This window comes from Pseudophryne corroboree, chromosome 1, assembly GCF_028390025.1.
Source record: "Pseudophryne corroboree isolate aPseCor3 chromosome 1, aPseCor3.hap2, whole genome shotgun sequence".
Taxonomy (NCBI): Eukaryota; Metazoa; Chordata; class Amphibia; order Anura; family Myobatrachidae; genus Pseudophryne; species Pseudophryne corroboree.
The window spans coordinates 161,788,099-161,806,192 of record NC_086444.1 but is presented as its reverse complement, the minus strand read 5'-3'; the positions used below and the strand labels follow the sequence as shown (position 1 = coordinate 161,806,192).

At 46.5% G+C, this 18,094-nt stretch overlaps 1 protein-coding gene across 2 annotated transcripts in view; it reads left to right on the top strand.

The window, feature by feature from the left end:
• The window catches only part of HEXB (hexosaminidase subunit beta), a 105,565-nt gene that overhangs the window by 36,660 nt on the left and 50,811 nt on the right, over positions 1 to 18,094 (top strand). For both annotated transcript variants that reach the window (XM_063963860.1, XM_063963859.1), the window contains exon 7: positions 8,739 to 8,871. In XM_063963860.1, the coding sequence (XP_063819930.1) occupies positions 8,739 to 8,871 (133 nt within the window). The remainder of the gene's footprint in view (positions 1 to 8,738; positions 8,872 to 18,094) is intronic.

The window sequence follows — 18,094 nt, the reverse complement described above, 5'->3', positions numbered from 1 at the left end:
ACGGCTATGGTACTACCACCTACTTTGAGATATCTATAACCAAGTTCTGTGGCCTTTACACCTAAGCCCACTAGCAGGCCAGGGCCATAATTGGATTCCAGCATCTCCGATCGTCAGTTGTGGACATCCACAGTTGGGTGGAACCGCAACTTTGAATTCACAGATTATGAAAATACGGTCGACTGTTTCCCATCATTGCCATTTGCAAGACAGGTCTGCCTCCGTCAGAGGACAAGACGGCGGTTCTGCAGACTGGCTCTCATAGTCTCAGTAGTTTGATACCGCAGGCAACACCCGAGTCAGGGTTATATTTTGGTTTGGGATAGTTCCAAAACTGGATGACGCTGTCAGTCCGATACTGACCCTGCAGACAGTACGTCGCTTGCTATAGATTCAACGTCTAATAATGGCAGTCGGTGACTGCAGGTGTGATCCGCAGTAATACCGGATTACGATGGATCTCGTATTTTGACGAATCGGGCCTACTTATGGTTTGCTGTAAAAACCAATCTTACTTTCAAACGCTTCCGTTTGGCTTCTTATCGGCGCCTCGGGTAGTCGCAAGTAAAAGATGGCATGATAGCTCATCTCAAATTCCTAAGAAGGATAACAGTTCCATACTTTGGAGATCTGCTCATCAACACTCCGTCTCAGCGCTTATTCTTGCAACGTGCATTACTAACGTACAATGGCGTCGTTCACCACGGTTTGATTGTCAACCTCATGAAATCGTCCCTCATTCCGTCACAAAGGATTCATGCTTAGGAATGATTCCGTGGATAAATGGTTTTCCCTGCCTGAACACAACACCAAAGTGTTCGTCATCGCATACAGTTAGTACGCAATCCACGGACTGTCTCTGTGCATTCGGGCATTCGACTACTAGGAAGGAGGGTGGCGTCTTTCAACGTACTCCAGTTCGCAGGAGTTCACTCATGTCTTTTTCACCTGAATGTTATGGCACGCATCTACAAATTCATCAGATAGTGCGGTTGTCTCCAAGGGACAGAGTATCACTACTCTGGGAGCTCCAAGTACACAATCTCTCCGCAGGGAGAAAGTTCGGCATCTGGAATTGGATAATTCTCACGACGAATGTGACTCTCAGAGGTTGGGGAGCTGTGGTCCAAAATTGTCAACTTCAGAGTCTCTTGTCAGATCACGGAAGATTGCTGTCAATTAAATGACCTGGAAGTCGGGGCAATTTCCAACGCGCTGCAACAAGCAGTGCACATGCTCCGGTCTCAGACTGTCCAGGTGCAGTCAGACAACGCCACGGCGGTCGCATACAGAACAAGGAGGAATTTGAGGTCACATGGCATGCGGGAAGTTGCTCGAATCCTCAATTGGGCCGAGCGTCACCAGGTGATATTGTCGGCACGGTTTGTTCTGGAGTGGACAACTGGGAGGCAGATTATCCCAGCTGTCAGGATTTTCATCCAGGAAACTGGGCATTGAATTCAGAAGCGTCCCAGATATTAGTCCAGCAGTGGAATTACCCACAGGGGGATCTAATGGCATCTCGCAAAAATCATCAAACATTCCAGTATGTGTCCAGAGCAAGAGCTCCAAAGGCAGTGGCAGTGGATGCTCTCACAATCGCGTGGCCGCACAGCTTTGTGCATCTGTTTCCACCGTGTCCGCTGCTTTCTCGGTTGCTAAAGCGGACCAAACGAGAGTCCACAACGGTCATACTAGTGGTGCCTTATTGGCCTCGGAGAGCATGGTTCTCGGATTTCCGCAAACTACTCGCAGCCGATCCTTGACCACTGCCGCCACGTCCGGACCTGTTACAACAGGGTCCGTTCCTTTACCCCGATTTTAGCGCGGCTGCGTTTGACGGGGTGGCTGTTGAAACCGCCCCTTACGAAGAGAGTGCGTTCCAGAATCTGTTCTACCGCCCATGTTACGTGCTCGGAAGCCAGTTACGGCAGCTCATTATCACAGGACTTAGCTATATAGGTTGGTGGGAAGCTCGGACGTTTCCGACATCATCTATTCCGTCTTTTAATATTTTTACAGACTGGGTTAGGTGAAGGACTACGTTTCTACACTCAAAGTGCAGGTTTTTGCCTTGTCAATTTGCCTTCAAAGGCATTTGGCTCTTTTGCTGATTGTACACACCTTCCTGCAAGGTGTCCTCAGAGTACAACCTCCATTTAAACCACCTACAGCGCCATGGGACTTGAATCTGGGTTTAGTTTTTTTTTTTTTTTTTTTTTTTTTACAGTCTCTTATATTTTGAACCCTTACATCAAGTGGATCTTAAGTTTCTCACATGGAAAACAGTTTCCCTTAGCCTCAGCAAGGCGTGGTTCATACTTGGGTGCCTTGTCATGCAAGCCACCGTATCTTGTGCTCATAGAGCGGAACTTCGCATGAATTCCTTTTTCTCACCAAAAGATGTAACGCATCACTTAATCAATCGTAGTTCCTGTGTTATCAGTAGGTTCAGGAACTACAGTTACTTTAGATGTGGTACGCGCGCTACGCGTTATGTAGCCCAAACATTAATTGTAAGTAAAACAGACACATTGTTTGTTCTCTATAATGTAGTTAAGATGGCTTGGCCAGCTTCCAAGCAGACGTTATGTCATACGTCAGGCTTAGCTTCATCATAGGCTACAACCGCCATCAGTGTCAGGCCATTCCACACGTTCTTGAGAACGTCATGGGCAGGCTACAACCGCCTACATCAGTGTCAGACTATTCCACACATTCCTTGTGAACGTCATAGGCAGCAGGTCGTGGACCTTCCAAGAAACAACTTAGACAAGCTGCTACAGGGTCATCTGTGCTTGACCATCAGTGCACACGTTTGTGCCCTTTTACAAATTTGCTACATTTACGGCATCAGCATCTAGCTTTGGCCGTCCAGTGTTGCAGGTGCCAAACAGCTCTCCCGCCCAAGGGGGAAACTTTGGTATGTTCCAAGAGTACTCCAGTGACCCCTAGTGGATGAAAAAGAAAATAGGATTTTGGTACTTACCAGGTAAATCCTTTTCTTTGAATCCATAGGGGACACTGGACGCCCACCCAGAGCAGTTTTACCTGTCTTGTGGTAAGCTCAGTGGATCTTATGGGAACACATTATCACCAATGGATACGATGTTACGGTGATATATATTATGGTGTCAACTGCTTAGTTGTCAGTTACGTTATGTGTCAACTTTCGTGTTGACCGTTCTATGTAATTCTCTATGGTTCATCCTCTCTATCGCTCCTGTTCGGCTCAGTAAAATATTGAAGTCTCTATGGGAGTATGGAGGGGGTGACCAGTGACTAATTTAAATATTTAAATGTGCCATTCCCGGCTACGCTCTGTCCATATCCCAAGAGTACTCCAGTGCCCCCTATGGATTCAAAGAAAAGGATTTACTTGGTAAGTACCAAAATCCTATTTTAGTTGCATCCACCTGTTATCAGTCTATGGGGCAGATGTATTAACCTGGAGAAGGCATAAGGAAGTGATAAACGCACCAGCCAATCATTTCCAATATGTAAATTAATAGTTAGGAGCTGATTGGCTGGAGGGTTTATCACTTTGCATTTATCACTTCCTTATGCCTTCTCCAGTTTAATACATCTACCCTATGTGAGGTGTACTTACAACTAACATCCATCTAATATGAGTAGACTATCCAGTTTTGTTTCATATTACTCAGTTCACGCTGCACAGAAACGTAATGCAGTGCTTTGTGACCTCTGTCCCTTTACAAAACCTCCCACTATTGGTTGCGGGGGGTTTACGGGCAGGTGAGACTGATGGTGCTACTATTCGTTTGGGGTGCGGGGGTGATCATAGGGGGCACAATTGCGCAAGAATAATCCAGCACCGATACTCTGTCTCCGCCTCTGCTACTGACAGAGATCCCGGTTTGCCGGGAGCAGCCTGAGCAATGATGGACATAATGATGATGTCATACTGTATAAGGGAATGGGGTAAAGCTCTGCATAAGCTAAAAATTAATTCTATTTGATTGAAAAGGCCCCAACTAATGTCCATCAATAGGTAATCCCTTTACGGATAAATGGGGGTGCTACCAGAGACAAGTTGAAATGTACATAGAGAGAGAAAAAAGAAGGTCTCTTTGTTGGCGCTCATAGGAATAATTAAAATATTACCTTTATTAATATGATTAAAAGGCGTCCAACACGAAATAAAGACAATACCATTATACGTACATACACTTATTGTGAATAAATGTTAATAAAGTGATAGAAAACAGGTAGCGGACCTTAGTTTTTAGTCTATATTCATATTGTTGTTCGAATGTCCTATTGTGGAACAGAAGAAATATAACAATATTCTGGGGATTGTCTTGTTCATAAATATCTATGCTTGTGATACCGACCTCCGTCCATATCGCATAGTGAGAATCGGGCATAGCCCGAATCTCACCGTGTGTACACACCTTAACTGTTATTATTGCAACTTTATACCTCTTTCAATATACAGGTTGAGTATCCCATATCCAAATATTCCGAAATACGGACTTTTTTGAGTGAGAGTGAGATAGTGAAACCTTTGTTTTTTGATGGCTCAATGTACACAAACTTTGTTTAATACACAAAGTTATTAAAAATACTGTATTAAATGACCTTCAGGCTGTGTATATAAGGTGTATATGAAACATAAATGAATTGTGTGAATGTAGACACACTTTGTTTAATGCACAAAGTTATAAAAAATATTGGCTAAAATGACCTTCAGGCTGTGTGTATAAGGTTTATATGTAACATAAATGCATTCTGTGCTTAGATTTAGGTCCCATCACCATGATATCTCATTATGGTATGCAATTATTCCAAAATACGGAAAAATCCGATATCCAAAATACCTCTGGTCCCAAGCATTTTGGATAAGGGATACTCAACCTGTACCTCTTTCAATATTGCGGTGTGAAAGGGCCATGGTCGAATTCCCGGGTCGTCTGACCCAGTAATTCACTCTGGGACTAAAGCAGTGTTGTTGTTCCTGGGTCAGTGGCAGCGTGAACGGGTTCCCGGGTCACCTGTTCACTATATGGGGAAGAGGCCGTGCGGAGATGAGCTCATCTCCCAGTGCTGGCTCCGCCTAGTCCCCCCCCCCCCCACCCCCCCTTCGCTATGGCAACCGCCCCGGCATATTGCTGGGTCGGGAAGCTAGCAGATAGGGTCCAATGCTGGATCCCACCAGGGAAGGACCCGTTTCCAATTCCTGGGTGGGATCTGGCATTGGGGGTGTGGAAGGGGTAGTAGCTGACACAAATGTAGCCATTCAAATGTATCATTTGTATGCTCACTAGGCTGGATAGACATTAGGATTAGTTGACACAAATGTAACCATTAAAAAGTATCAATTATATATCTGCCAGGTTGAATAAATGTTGAATAAAGACTCCTAAAGTGAGGATTATCTTACTATTAACTATATGATGTTAGTAATTAATGAAAATAGTATAATCTAGTCTTCATGCACTTAGAGAAACTGTTTGCATTAGCTTCCCATATATCATGTGTTTTACCCTGAAGTAGTCCCACTTTGATTAGCATTAATTATGCATTAGTGTATTCAATAATAGACATTCAGGTTAATATATTTTATGTACATAGGTTCAGCCTAATATAGTAGATTCAGCCTGCTTGGTTGTAGTCCCCCAGAGATATTGCTCTGAGCCGGAACAGCTCCTGTTAGAAGCGTGGTTCCGGTATGAATGGTCGACCATGTTATGGTCAACAGTCATTAGGTCGACCACTATTGGTTGACATGGTCGACATGGACACATGGTCGACACATGAAAAGGTCGACATGAGTTTTTTAAACTTTTTTTTTGTCGTTTTTTGCGTAAAGTGACTGGGAACCCGAATTAGTGCACCGCGTCCCCTCGCATGGCTCGCCATGCTTCGGGCATGGTGCCTTCGCTCCGCTACCGCTTCGCTCGGCACAGATTACCGTTCCAATCGTAGTCCACGTGGATCGTAAAGTATGGAAAAGTTCCCCAAAAGAAAAAAAGTTAAACTCATGTCGACCTTTTCATGTGTCGACCATGTCAATGTCGACCAATAGTGGTCGACCATAACATGGTCGACAAATAGTGGTCGACCATGTGAACGGATACCTAGAAGCGTATGTAGTACACTGGGCCTGCACATACATTCAGTTCAATATGCCGTGTGTTCTAGCCTGAGGTAGTCCCACTTCAATTTGCATTTATTACACAATGAAATTTGGCATAAACTACCTCAGATTGAAAATACAGTACCTGACTCCTTTTAGGATTTGTGTGAAAGTCTATGTGATGACAGTCTGCTGTGGGTGGGGGGTGGGAAAACCCTGTCTTTTTAAAAGAACAGGGATCTATCAAAGTCGTATGTTCACAACACGTTTGTGGAAATGTAATCATACCACAAACAAAGGAGATTTCTGAGGACCTCAGAAGAAGACCTTTTGATGCTCCTCAGGCTGGAAAAGGTTACAAAACCATCTGTAAAGAGTTTGGACTCCACCAATCAACAGTCGGACAGATTGTGTCGACCAGCAAAGCTCACGCTAAGAGCAAGGTATATAATAGTTTGCAAGGTCATAAAGGAATCCAAGGCAACCTCTAAGCAACTGAAGGCCTACTGTATCTCACATTAGCTAATGTTAATGTTCTTCAGTCCACCATCAGGAGGACACTGAACAACAGTGATTTGGAGAAAGCCGCTGTTCTCCAAAAAGAGTATTGCTGCCCGTCTGGAGTTTGCTAAAGATCACCTGGTCAAGTGAGAAGACGATTGGAACAATGTTTTGTGGACCCATTAATCCAAAATAGAGCTTTATGGTTTAAATCAGGCATTCCCAACCACGGTCCTCAAGGCACACCAACAGTACAGGTTTTAGTGATATCCAGGCTGCAGCACAGATGGTTAAATCAAAATAACTGAGCTACTAATTAAGTCACCTGTGCTGAAGCCTGGATATCACTAAAACCTGCACTGTTGGTGTGCCTTGAGGACCGTGGTTGGGAAAGCCTGGTTTAAATAATAAGCATTATGTTTGGAGAAAGGAGAACACTGCATTCCAGCATAAAACCCTCATACCATCTGTGAAACACGGTGGTGGTATCATGATTTGGGCCTGTTTTGCTGCATCTGGCCCAGGATGACTTGCCATCATTGATTGGACAAGGAATTCTAATTATGCCAGAATATTCTAAAGGAAAATTTCAGGACATCTGTCCATGAGCTGCATCTCGAGAATGTAGGTCACACAGCAGAACAACGACCCAAAGCGCACAAGTCATTTGACAAAAGAAGGTTTTGGAATGAGCAAGTCAGTTATGACCTTAATCCAATGGAAATGTTGTTGAAGGACCTGAAGCTAGTCGTTCATGGGAGGAAACCCACTAAGAGAACAGAGTTGAAGCTGTTTTGTATGGGGGAATGGGGTAAATTTCCTCTAAGCCGATGTTCAGGACAAATTAACTATTAGCGGAAATGTTTACATGCGGTTATTGCTGCACAAGGGGGTCATAGCAGATACTGAAAGCAAAGGGTCACATACTTTTGCCACTCACAGATATGTGATATTGGATCATTTTCCTCAATAAAAAAGAATGAGCACGTCTAATATTTTTGTCTCATTTGTTTGATTTGGCTCTTTACTTTTAGAACTTGTCTGAGCTAGTTTTAGGCCTAATTTCAGCAGAAATATAGAAAATTCTGAAGGGTTCACAAGCTTTCAAGCACCACTGTATATGAAGCTTCAGGTGACATTGCTGCTAGAGGAGTGTGGCATTTATATGTGAGGATTCCCAATTTTTTTTTAACTGCCAACAGATTCAGGGGTGTATTCATGAAGCAGTGAAAAGAGTGGAGAAGTTGCCCATGGCAACCAATTAGCTGTTCTGTACAATTGTACAGTATGCAAATGATAAATGTTACTTCAATGCTCATTGGTTGCCATGGGCAACTTCATGAATAGACAAACCGTGCACAGGGAGCATTAATGAAATTTAGTCCATGAAGTAATTTGGCTTGGGTGGGGAATGGAATCCCTTCCATTGGTGCACTATTTAATGCTCTTGGTAGAGAAAACTTTGCATCATGTAGTTTCCACGTGCATCACTGTTGGTGTATGTGTTTAATTTACTGTTTCTGTTTTACTGGAACGTTTATAATTTAAGTAATACAAACATAGAGGACCTCTGATAAACGGTGTTGTTTATTAGCATAGGTTGCAAAATAGTTAATTTTTCATTCGATCACGGAGCATAGATTTGTGAGGATTGCCAGTGTTGAATATTTCAGGTTTGTTTTGCTGAAGGCTATAATTGTGTTTTTCCACACCCCTGAAATTTTGAGTTGGCCTAACCCATGTGTTGCATCAGTGTGGTCAGATGCTTGTTATCATGCTGTAAGCACTTAGGCCATAGTGCACTGCTTGTGAGCATAACACTGTAATGGAGTTTTATACGTGACCTACATAATTTTTACACAGTTGAGTACAGCGTACAGTTTCTTAATTTCTCTTTATGGTTTAAGATCACATCTCGCAGCCATTTGCTTTGGACTGAACCAGTTGTTCCGAGATGGTCTTTTTGCATGACTGCAGCAATGATGTGTTACGCATCTGTACATCATGACCATTCACTAGGGAACAAGGAAATCTTACTGATTTAAAAGGATGTATTCTCCCTTTTTATATAGAGCTGGAAAATGTAATCTTTTTTTAGTGGTTACCCCTTATTTACAAATATGCCTAACTGTTTCAGGGAGCTTACAACCCATATACACATGTGTACAGTCCGGTCGATGTCCGTTTGGTGATTGAATATGCTCGACTGAGAGGTATAAGAGTCATACCGGAGTTTGATACACCAGGACATGTAGATTCCTGGGGAAAAGGTAAGTGCTAGGTACATAGACAACAGTAGTTGGCTAGAAAGCAATCTATTGTTGTTACTATTGTTATGATTATTAGCAGCAGTTGTTGGATTAAGAAATTTGCATCGCTAAGATATTGCTTAGTGGATGCTTAAAGGATACATCTGCTTTTTTCTAAAATGATTGTGAAATGGAGTGACCTTCTGTAGACATTCCACTGGACCCCCTTCCCTGTACTGTCTAAATGATATGGCAGATTAGATTGCTGCATGGTAACTCAGAATGGTTTCAAGATGCACTATCAGGTTGATGTAATGACCTGTGAAAGTCACTGAGCTGTGACTCTTTTGCATGTAGCTGTCCAACAGCTGAATCCGCATTAGAACTGTGTTGGGGCAGACTGTGCTGTCCTCTGTATACCATGTAGAGGGATTGCGGTCATTAGGTCGACATGAGTTGTTTTTTTTTCCCCTTTTCTCTTTCATCCACTAGGGGACACTGGAGCATACTTATACATTAGGGGTGTGAAGCTTGCAACTGGAGGTGTAGCACAATCTTAAATTAGCATTGTCTGCACAGCCGGCTCCTCCCCCTTCACATTCCTCCTCCCTCAGTTTGAAAAATTGTGCCTAGGAGGTAACAGGCACTGAAGGGAGCTCCTGCTCCATATAGCATTTTTTTTATTTGTATTTATTTCTTTATTTATTTCTCTGACGTCCTAGTGGATGCTGGGGACTCCGTAAGGACCATGGGGAATAGCGGCTCCGCAGGAGACTGGGCACAACTAAGAAAGATTTAGGACTACCTGGTGTGCACTGGCTCCTCCCACTATGACCCTCCTCCAGACCTCAGTTAGAATTCTGTGCCCGGCCGAGCTGGATGCACACTAGGGGCTCTCCTGAGCTCCTAGAAGAAAGTATATTTAGGTTTTTTATTTTACAGTGAGATCTGCTGGCAACAGACTCACTGCAGCGAGGGACTAAGGGGAGAAGAAGCGAACCTACCTAACTGGTGGTAGCTTGGGCTTCTTAGGCTACTGGACACCATTAGCTCCAGAGGGATCGACCGCATGGAACCGGCCATTGATGTTCGGTCCCGGAGCCGCGCCGCCGGCCCCCTTACAGAGCCAGAAGCAAGAAGAGTCCGGAAAATCGGCGGCAGAAGACATCAGTCTTCACCAAGGTAGCGCACAGCACTGCAGCTGTGCGCCATTGCTCCACATACACACTTCACACTCCGGTCACTGAGGGTGCAGGGCGCTGGGGGGGGGGGGCGCCCTGAGCAGCAATAAAAACACCTTGGCTGGCAAATATATCACAATATATAGCCCCAGAGGCTATATATGTGATAAATACCCCTGCCAGAATCCATTAAAAAGCAGGAGAAAAGTCCGCCGAAAAAGGGGCGGAGCTATCTCCCTCAGCACACTGGCGCCATTTCTCCCTCACAGCTCCGCTGGAAGGAAGCTCCCTGGCTCTCCCCTGCAGTCTACACTACAGAAAGGGTAAAAAAGAGGGGGGGGGGGCACTAAATTTAGGCGCAATATACATATAGCAGCTATAAGGGGATATAATTTAGTTAATCCCTGTATTATATAGCGCTCTGGTGTGTGCTGGCATACTCTCTCTCTGTCTCCCCAAAGGGCTTTGTGGGGTCCTGTCTTCTGTCAGAGCATTCCCTGTGTGTGCGGTGTCGGTACGGCTGTGTCGACATGTTTGATGAGGAGGCTTATGTGGAGGAGGAGCAGGTGCCTATAAATGTGTTGTCACCCCCTGCGGGGCAGACACCTGAGTGGATGGACTTGTGGAAGGAATTACGTGAAAGTGTCGACTCCTTACATAAAAAATTTGACGACATGCCAAATGCGGGACAGCCGGCTTCTCAGCTCGTGCCTGCCCAGACGTCTCAAAGGCCATCAAGGGCTCTAAAACGCCCGCTACCTCAGATGGCAGACACAGATGTCGACACGGATACTGATACCAGTGTCGACGACGAAGAGACTAATGTAATGTCCAATAGGGCCACTCGTTATATGATTGAGGAAATGAAAAATGTTTTACACATTTCTGATGTGACCCCAGGTACCACAAAAAAGGGTATTATGTTTGGTGAGAAAAAACTACCAGTAGTTTTTCCCCCTTCTGAAGAATTAAATGAAGTGTGTGAAGTAGCGTGGGCTTCCCCCGATAAAAAATTGGTAATTTCTAAAAAGTTACTAATGGCGTACCCTTTCCCGCCAGAGGATAGGTCACGCTGGGAAACACCCCCTAGGGTGGATAAAGCGCTTACACGCTTATCAAAAAAGGTGGCACTACCGTCTCCGGATACGGCCGCCCTAAAGGAACCTGCTGATAGCCTTCAGGAGATGCTCCTGCTTTCTATTTATTCGCACACTGGTATTATACTGAGACCAGCTATTGCTTCAGCATGGATGTGCAGCTGCGTGGTCGGATTCCCTGTCAGAAAACATTGACACCCTAGACAGGGACACTATATTGCTAAACATAGAGCATATTAAAGACGCTGTCTTATACATGAGAGATGCACAGAGGGATATTTGCCGGCTGGCATCTAAAATAAGTGCACTGTCCATTTCTGCCAGGAGAGGTTTATGGACTTGGCAGTGGACAGGTGATGCAGATTCTAAAAGGCACATGGAAGTTTTGCCTTATAAGGGTGAGGAGTTGTTCGGGGATGGTCTTTCGGACCTAGTTTCCACAGCAACAGCTGGGAAGTCAGCATTTTTACCACATGTCCCCTCACAACCAAAGAAAGCACCGTATTATCAGGTACAGTCCTTTCGTCCCCAAAAGAACAAGCGGGGTAGAGGCGCGTCCTTTCTGCCCAGAGGCAGAGGTAGGGGAAAAAAGCTGCAGCATACAGCCAGTTCCCAGGAACAAAAGTCCTCCCCCGCTTCTTCTGCTAAGTCCGCCGCATGATGCTGGGGCTCAACAGGCGGAGCCAGGTATGGTGGGGGCCCGTCTCAAAAACTTCAGCAATCAGTGGGCTCGCTCACAAGTAAATCCCTGGATCCTTCAAGTGGTATCTCAGGGGTACAGACTGGAATTCGAGACATTTCCCCCCCGCCGTTTCCTCAAATCTGCCTTGCCAACGACTCCCTCAGACGGGGAGGCTGTGATAGAGGCAATTCACAAGCTGTATTCCCAGCAGGTGATAGTCAAGGTGCCCCTACTTCAACAAGGACGGGGTTACTATTCCACAATGTTTGTGGTACCGAAACCGGACGGTTCGGTGAGACCCATTTTAAATTTAAAATCCTTGAACACATATATAAAAAAAAAAATTCAAGTTCAAGATGGAATCGCTCAGGGCGGTTATTGCAAGCCTGGAAGAGGGGGATTACATGGTATCTCTGGACATCAAGGATGCTTACCTGCATGTCCCCATTTACCATCCTCACCAGGAGTACCTCAGATTTGTGGTACAGGATTGTCATTACCAATTCCAGACGTTGCCGTTCGGCCTGTCCACGGCACCGAGGGTATTTAACAAGGTAATGGTCGAAATGATGATACTCCTTCGAAAAAAGGGAGTTTTAATTATCCCATACTTGGACGATCTCCTGATAAAGGCGAGGTCCAGAGAGCAGTTGGTGGTCGGCGTAGCACTATCTCAGGAGGTGCTACACCAGCACGGTTGGATTCTGAATATTCCAAAGCATTCACAGCTGGTTCCTGCGACACGTCTACTGTTCCTGGGGATGATTCTGGACACAGTCCAGAAAAAAGTGTTTCTCCCAGAGGAGAAAGCCAAGGAGCTGTCATCTCTAGTCAGAGGCCTCCTGAAACCGAAACAGGGGTCGGTGCATCACTGCACGCGAGTCCTGGGAAAAATGGTAGCTTCCTACGAAGCAATTCCATTCGGCAGGTTCCATGCCAGAACTTTTCAGTGGGATCTGTTGGACCAGTGGTCCGGATCGCATCTTCAAATGCATCGGTTGATAACCCTGTCTCCAAGGACCAGGGTGTCTCTGCTGTGGTGGCTGCAGAGTGCTCATCTCAAAGAGGGCCGCAGATTCGGCATACAGGACTGGGTCCTGGTGACCACGGATGCCAGCCTTCGAGGCTGGGGGGCAGTCACACTGGGAAGAAACTTCCAAGGACTTTGGTCAAGTCAGGAGACTTCCCTACACATATATATGTTCTGGAACTAAGGGCCATTTACAATGCCCTAAGTCAGGCAAAGCCCCTGCTTCAAAACCAGCCGGTTCTGATCCAGTCAGACAACATCACGGCAGTCGCCCATGTAAACCGACAGGGTGGCACAAGAAGCAGGACGGCGATGGCAGAAGCCACAAGGATTCTCCGATGGGCGGAAAATCACGTGATAGCACTGTCAGCAGTGTTCATTCCGGGAGTGGACAACTGGGAAGCAGACTTTCTCAGCAGGCACGACCTCCACCCTCTTCCAAATGATTGTAAACCGTTGGGAAATGCCACAGGTGGACATGACGGCGTCCCGCCTAAACAAAAAGCTACAAAAGTATTGCGCCAGGTCAAGAGACCCGCAGGCGATACCTGTGGACGCTCTAGTGACACCGTGGGTGTACCAGTCGGTTTATGTGTTCCCTCCTCTTCCTCTCATACCCAAGGTACTGAGGATAATACGGAGAAGAGGAGTAAGAACTATACTCATTGTTCCGGATTGGCCAAGAAGAGCTTGGTACCTGGAACTTCAAGAAATGATCTGAGGACCCATGGCCTCTACCGCTCAGACAAGACCTGCTGCAGCAGGGGCCCTGTCTGTTCCAAGACTTACCGCGGCTGCGTTTGACGGCATGGCGGTTGAACACCGGATCCTGAAGGAAAAGGGCATTCCGGAGGAAGTCATTCCTACGCTGATTAAGGCTAGGAAAGAAGTAACCGCAAACCATTATCACCGCATATGGCGAAAATATGTTGCGTGGTGTGAGGCCAGGAAGGCCCCAACGGAGGAATTTCAGCTGGGTCGATTTCTGCACTTCCTACAGTCAGGGGTGACTATGGGCCTAAAACTGGGTTCCATTAAGGTCCAGATTTCGGCTCTGTCGATTTTTCTTCCAAAAAGAACTGGCTTCACTACCTGAAGTTCAGACATTTGTCAAGGGAGTGCTCCATATTCAGCCTCCTTTTGTGCCTCCAGTGGGACCTCAACGTGGTGTTGGGTTTCCTAAAGTCACATTGGTTTGAGCCACTTAAAACCGTGGATTTAAAATATCTCACGTGGAAAGTGGTCATGCTTTTGGCCTTGGCTTCGGCTAGGCGTGTGTCGGAATTGGCGGCTTTATCATGTAAAAGCCCCTATTTGATTTTCCATATGGATAGGGCAGAATTGAGGACTCACCACCTTAGGAAGAAACTGGGGACATCAGCTTTTCACTTGAACCAACCTATCGTGGTGCCTGCGGCTACTAGGGACTTGGAGGATTCCAAGTTACTGGACGTAGTCCAGGCCTTGAAAATTTGTTTCCAGGACGGCTGGAGTCGGGAAGACTGACTCGCTATTTATCCTGTATGCACCCAACAAGCTGGGTGCTCCTGCTTCGAAGCAGACTATTGCTCGCTGGATTTGTAGCACAATTCAGCTTGCGCATTCTGCGGCTGGCCTGCCGCAGCCTAAATCGGTAAAAGCCCATTCCACGAGGAAAGGGGCTCTTCTTGGGCGGCTGCCCGAGGGGTCTCGGCTTTACAACTTTGCCGAGCTGCTACTTGGTCAGGGGCAAACACGTTTGCAAAATTCTACAAATTTGATACCCTGGCTGAGGAGGACCTGGAGTTCTCTCATTCGGTGTTGCAGAGTCATCCGCACTCTCCCGCCCGTTTGGGAGCTTTGGTATAATCCCCATGGTCCTTACGGAGTCCCCAGCATCCACTAGGACGTCAGAAAATAAGATTTTACTCACCGGTAAATCTATTTCTCGTAGTCCGTAGTGGATGCTGGGCGCCCGTCCCAAGTGCGGACTGTCTGCAATACTTGTATATAGTTATTGTTACCTAAAAGGGTTATTGTTGGGCCATCTGTTGAGAGGCTCTTATGTTCATACTGGTAACTGGGTATAATATCACGAGTTATACGGTGTGATTGGTGTGGCTGGTATGAGTCTTACCCGGGATTCAAAATCCTTCCTTATTGTGTCAGCTCTTCCGGGCACAGTATCCTAACTGAGGTCTGGAGAAGGGTCATAGTGGGAGGAGCCAGTGCACACCAGGTAGTCCTAAATCTTTCTTAGTTGTGCCCAGTCTCCTGCGGAGCCGCTATTCCCCATGGTCCTTACGGAGTCCCCAGCATACACTACGGACTACGAGAAATAGATTTACCGGTGAGTAAAATCTTATTTTCTCTGACGTCCTAGTGGATGCTGGGAACTCCGTAAGGACCATGGGGAATAGCGGGCTCCGAAGGAGGCTGGGCACTCTAGAAAGATTTATGACTACCTGGTGTGCACTGGCTCCTCCCACTATGACCCTCCTCCAAGCCTCAGTTAGATCTTGTGCCCGGCCGAGGTTGGATGCACACTAGGGGCTCTCCTGAGCCCTTAGAAAGAAAGTATAGATTTAGGTTTTTTATTTTCAGTGAGACCTGCTGGCAACAGGCTCACTGCAGCGAGGGACTAAGGGGAGAAGAAGCGAACTCGCCTGCTTGCAGCCGGATTGGGCTTCTTAGGCTACTGGACACCATTAGCTCCAGAGGGATCGACCGCAGGCCCAGTCCTTGGTGTTCGGTCCCGGAGCCGCGCCGCCGTCCCCCTTACAGAGCCAGAAGCAAGAAGAGGTCCGGAAAAACGGCGGCAGAAGACATCAGTCTTCACCAAGGTAGCGCACAGCACTGCAGCTGTGCGCCATTGCTCCTCATACACACTTCACACTCCGGTCACTGAGGGTGCAGGGCGCTTGGGGGGGGCGCCCTGAGCAGCAATAAAAACACCTTGGCTGGCAAAAATACCACAATATATAGCCCCAGAGACTATATATGTGGTAAATACCCCTGCCAGAATCCAGAAAAAAGCGGGAGAATAGGCCGCGGAAAAGGGGCGGAGCTATCTCCCTCAGACACACTGGCGCCATTTTCTCTTCACAGTGCAACTGGAAGAAAGCTCCCCAGGCTCTCCCCTGTAGTTTTCAGGCTCAAAGGGTAAAAAAGAGAGGGGGGGCACTAAATTTAGGTGCAATATTGTATATACAAGCAACTATGGGGGAAAATTCACTCAGTTATAGTGTTAATCCCCTCATTATATAGCGCTCTGGTGTGTGCTGGCATACTCTCTCTCTGTCTCCCCAAAGGGCTTTGTGGGTCCTGTCCTCAGTCAGAGCATTCCCTGTGTGTGTGCGCGGTGTGTCGGTACAGCTGTGTCGACATGTTTGAGGAGGAGGCTTATATAGTGACGGAGCAGATGCCGATAAATGTGATGTCGCCCCCTGTGGGGCCGACACCAGAGTGGATGGTTAGGTAACAGGTATTAACCGACAGTGTCAACTCCTTACATAAAAGGGTGGATGACGTAACAGCTGTGGGACAGCCGGCTTCTCAGCCCGTGCCTGCCCAGGCGTCTCAAGGGCCATCAGGGGCTCAAAAACGCCCGCTCATTCAGATGGCAGACACAGATGTCGACACGGAGTCTGACTCCAGTGTCGACAAGGTTGAGACATATACACAATCCACTAGGAACATCCGTGACTTGATCCCGGCAATAAAAATGTGTTACACATTTCTGACATTAACCTCTAAAAAGGGGGTTTTTATGTTTGGGGAGAAAAAGCAGGCAGTGTTTTGTTCCCCCATCAGATGAATGAATGAAGTGTGTGAAAAGCGTGGGTTCCCCCTGTTAAGAAACTGGTAATTTCTAAAAAGTTACTGATGGCGTACCTTTTCCCGCCAGAGGTTGAGTTACGCTGGGAGATATCCCCTAGGGTGGATAAGGCGCTCACACGGTTGTCAAAATAGGTGGCACTGCCATTTTAGGAACGGCCACTTTGAAGGTACCTGTTGATAAAAAGCAGGAGGCTATCCTGAAGTCTGTATTTACACACTCGGGTACTAGACTGATACCTGCAGAGCGTGCTGCTGCAGCGTGGTCGGTGACCCTGTCAAACATACTAGTTTGCTAACATGAGAACATATTAAAGACGTCGTCTTATATATGAGGGATGCACAGAGGGATATTTTGCCGGCTGGCATCCAAAATGAATGTAATGTCCATTCTGTCAGGAGGGTATTAGAGACCTGTCCCTGGACAGGTGATGCTGACCTTAAAAGGCGCATAGAGATTCTGCCTTATAAGGGTGAGGAATTATTTGGGGATGGTCTCTGGGACCTCGTATCCGCAGCAACAGCTGGGAAGAAATATTTTTACCTCCGTTTTCCTCACAGACTAAGAAAGCACTGTATTATCAGGTACAGTCCTTTCGGCTTCAGAAAAGCAAGTGGGTCAAAGGCGCTTCCTTTCTGTACAAAGACAAGGGAAGAGGGAAAAAGCTGCACCAGTCAGCCTGTTCCCAGAATCATAATTCTTCTCTCGCTTCCTCTGAGTCCACAGCATGACGCGGGGGCTCCACAGGTGTAGCCAGGTACAGTGGGGGGCCGTCTCAAAAGTTTCAGCGATCAGTAGGCTCGCTCACAGGTAGATCCCTGTTTCATTCAAGTAGTATTTCAGGGGTACAAGCTGGAATTCGGGATGTCTTCCCCCCCGCCGTTTCCTCAAATATGCCTTGCCGACAACTCCCTCAGGCAGGGAGGCTGTGCTAGAGGCAATTAATAAGCTGTATTCCCAGCAGGTAATACTTAAGGTGCCCCTACTTCAACAAGGACGGGGTTACTATTCCACACGGTTGGGGTACCGAAACCGCATGGTTCGGTGTGACCCTTCTTTATATTTAAAATCCTTGAACACATGCATAAAAAAATTCAAGTTCAAGATGGAATCGCTCAGAGCGGTTATTGCAAGCCTGGACGAGGGGGATTACATGGTATCCCGGGACATCAAGGATGCTTACCTGCATGTCCCTATTTACTATCCTCGTCAAGAGTACCTCAGATTTGTGGTACAGGATTACCATTACCAAGTCCAGACTCTGCCGTTTGGACTGTACATGGCACCGAGGGTGTTACCAAGGTAATGGCCGGAATGATGATACTCCTTCGAAAAAGGGGAGTTTTAATTATCCCATACTTGGACAATCTCCTTATAAGGGCGAGGTCCAAGGAGCAGTTGCTAGTCGGGGTAGCACTATTTTGGAAAGTGCTACAA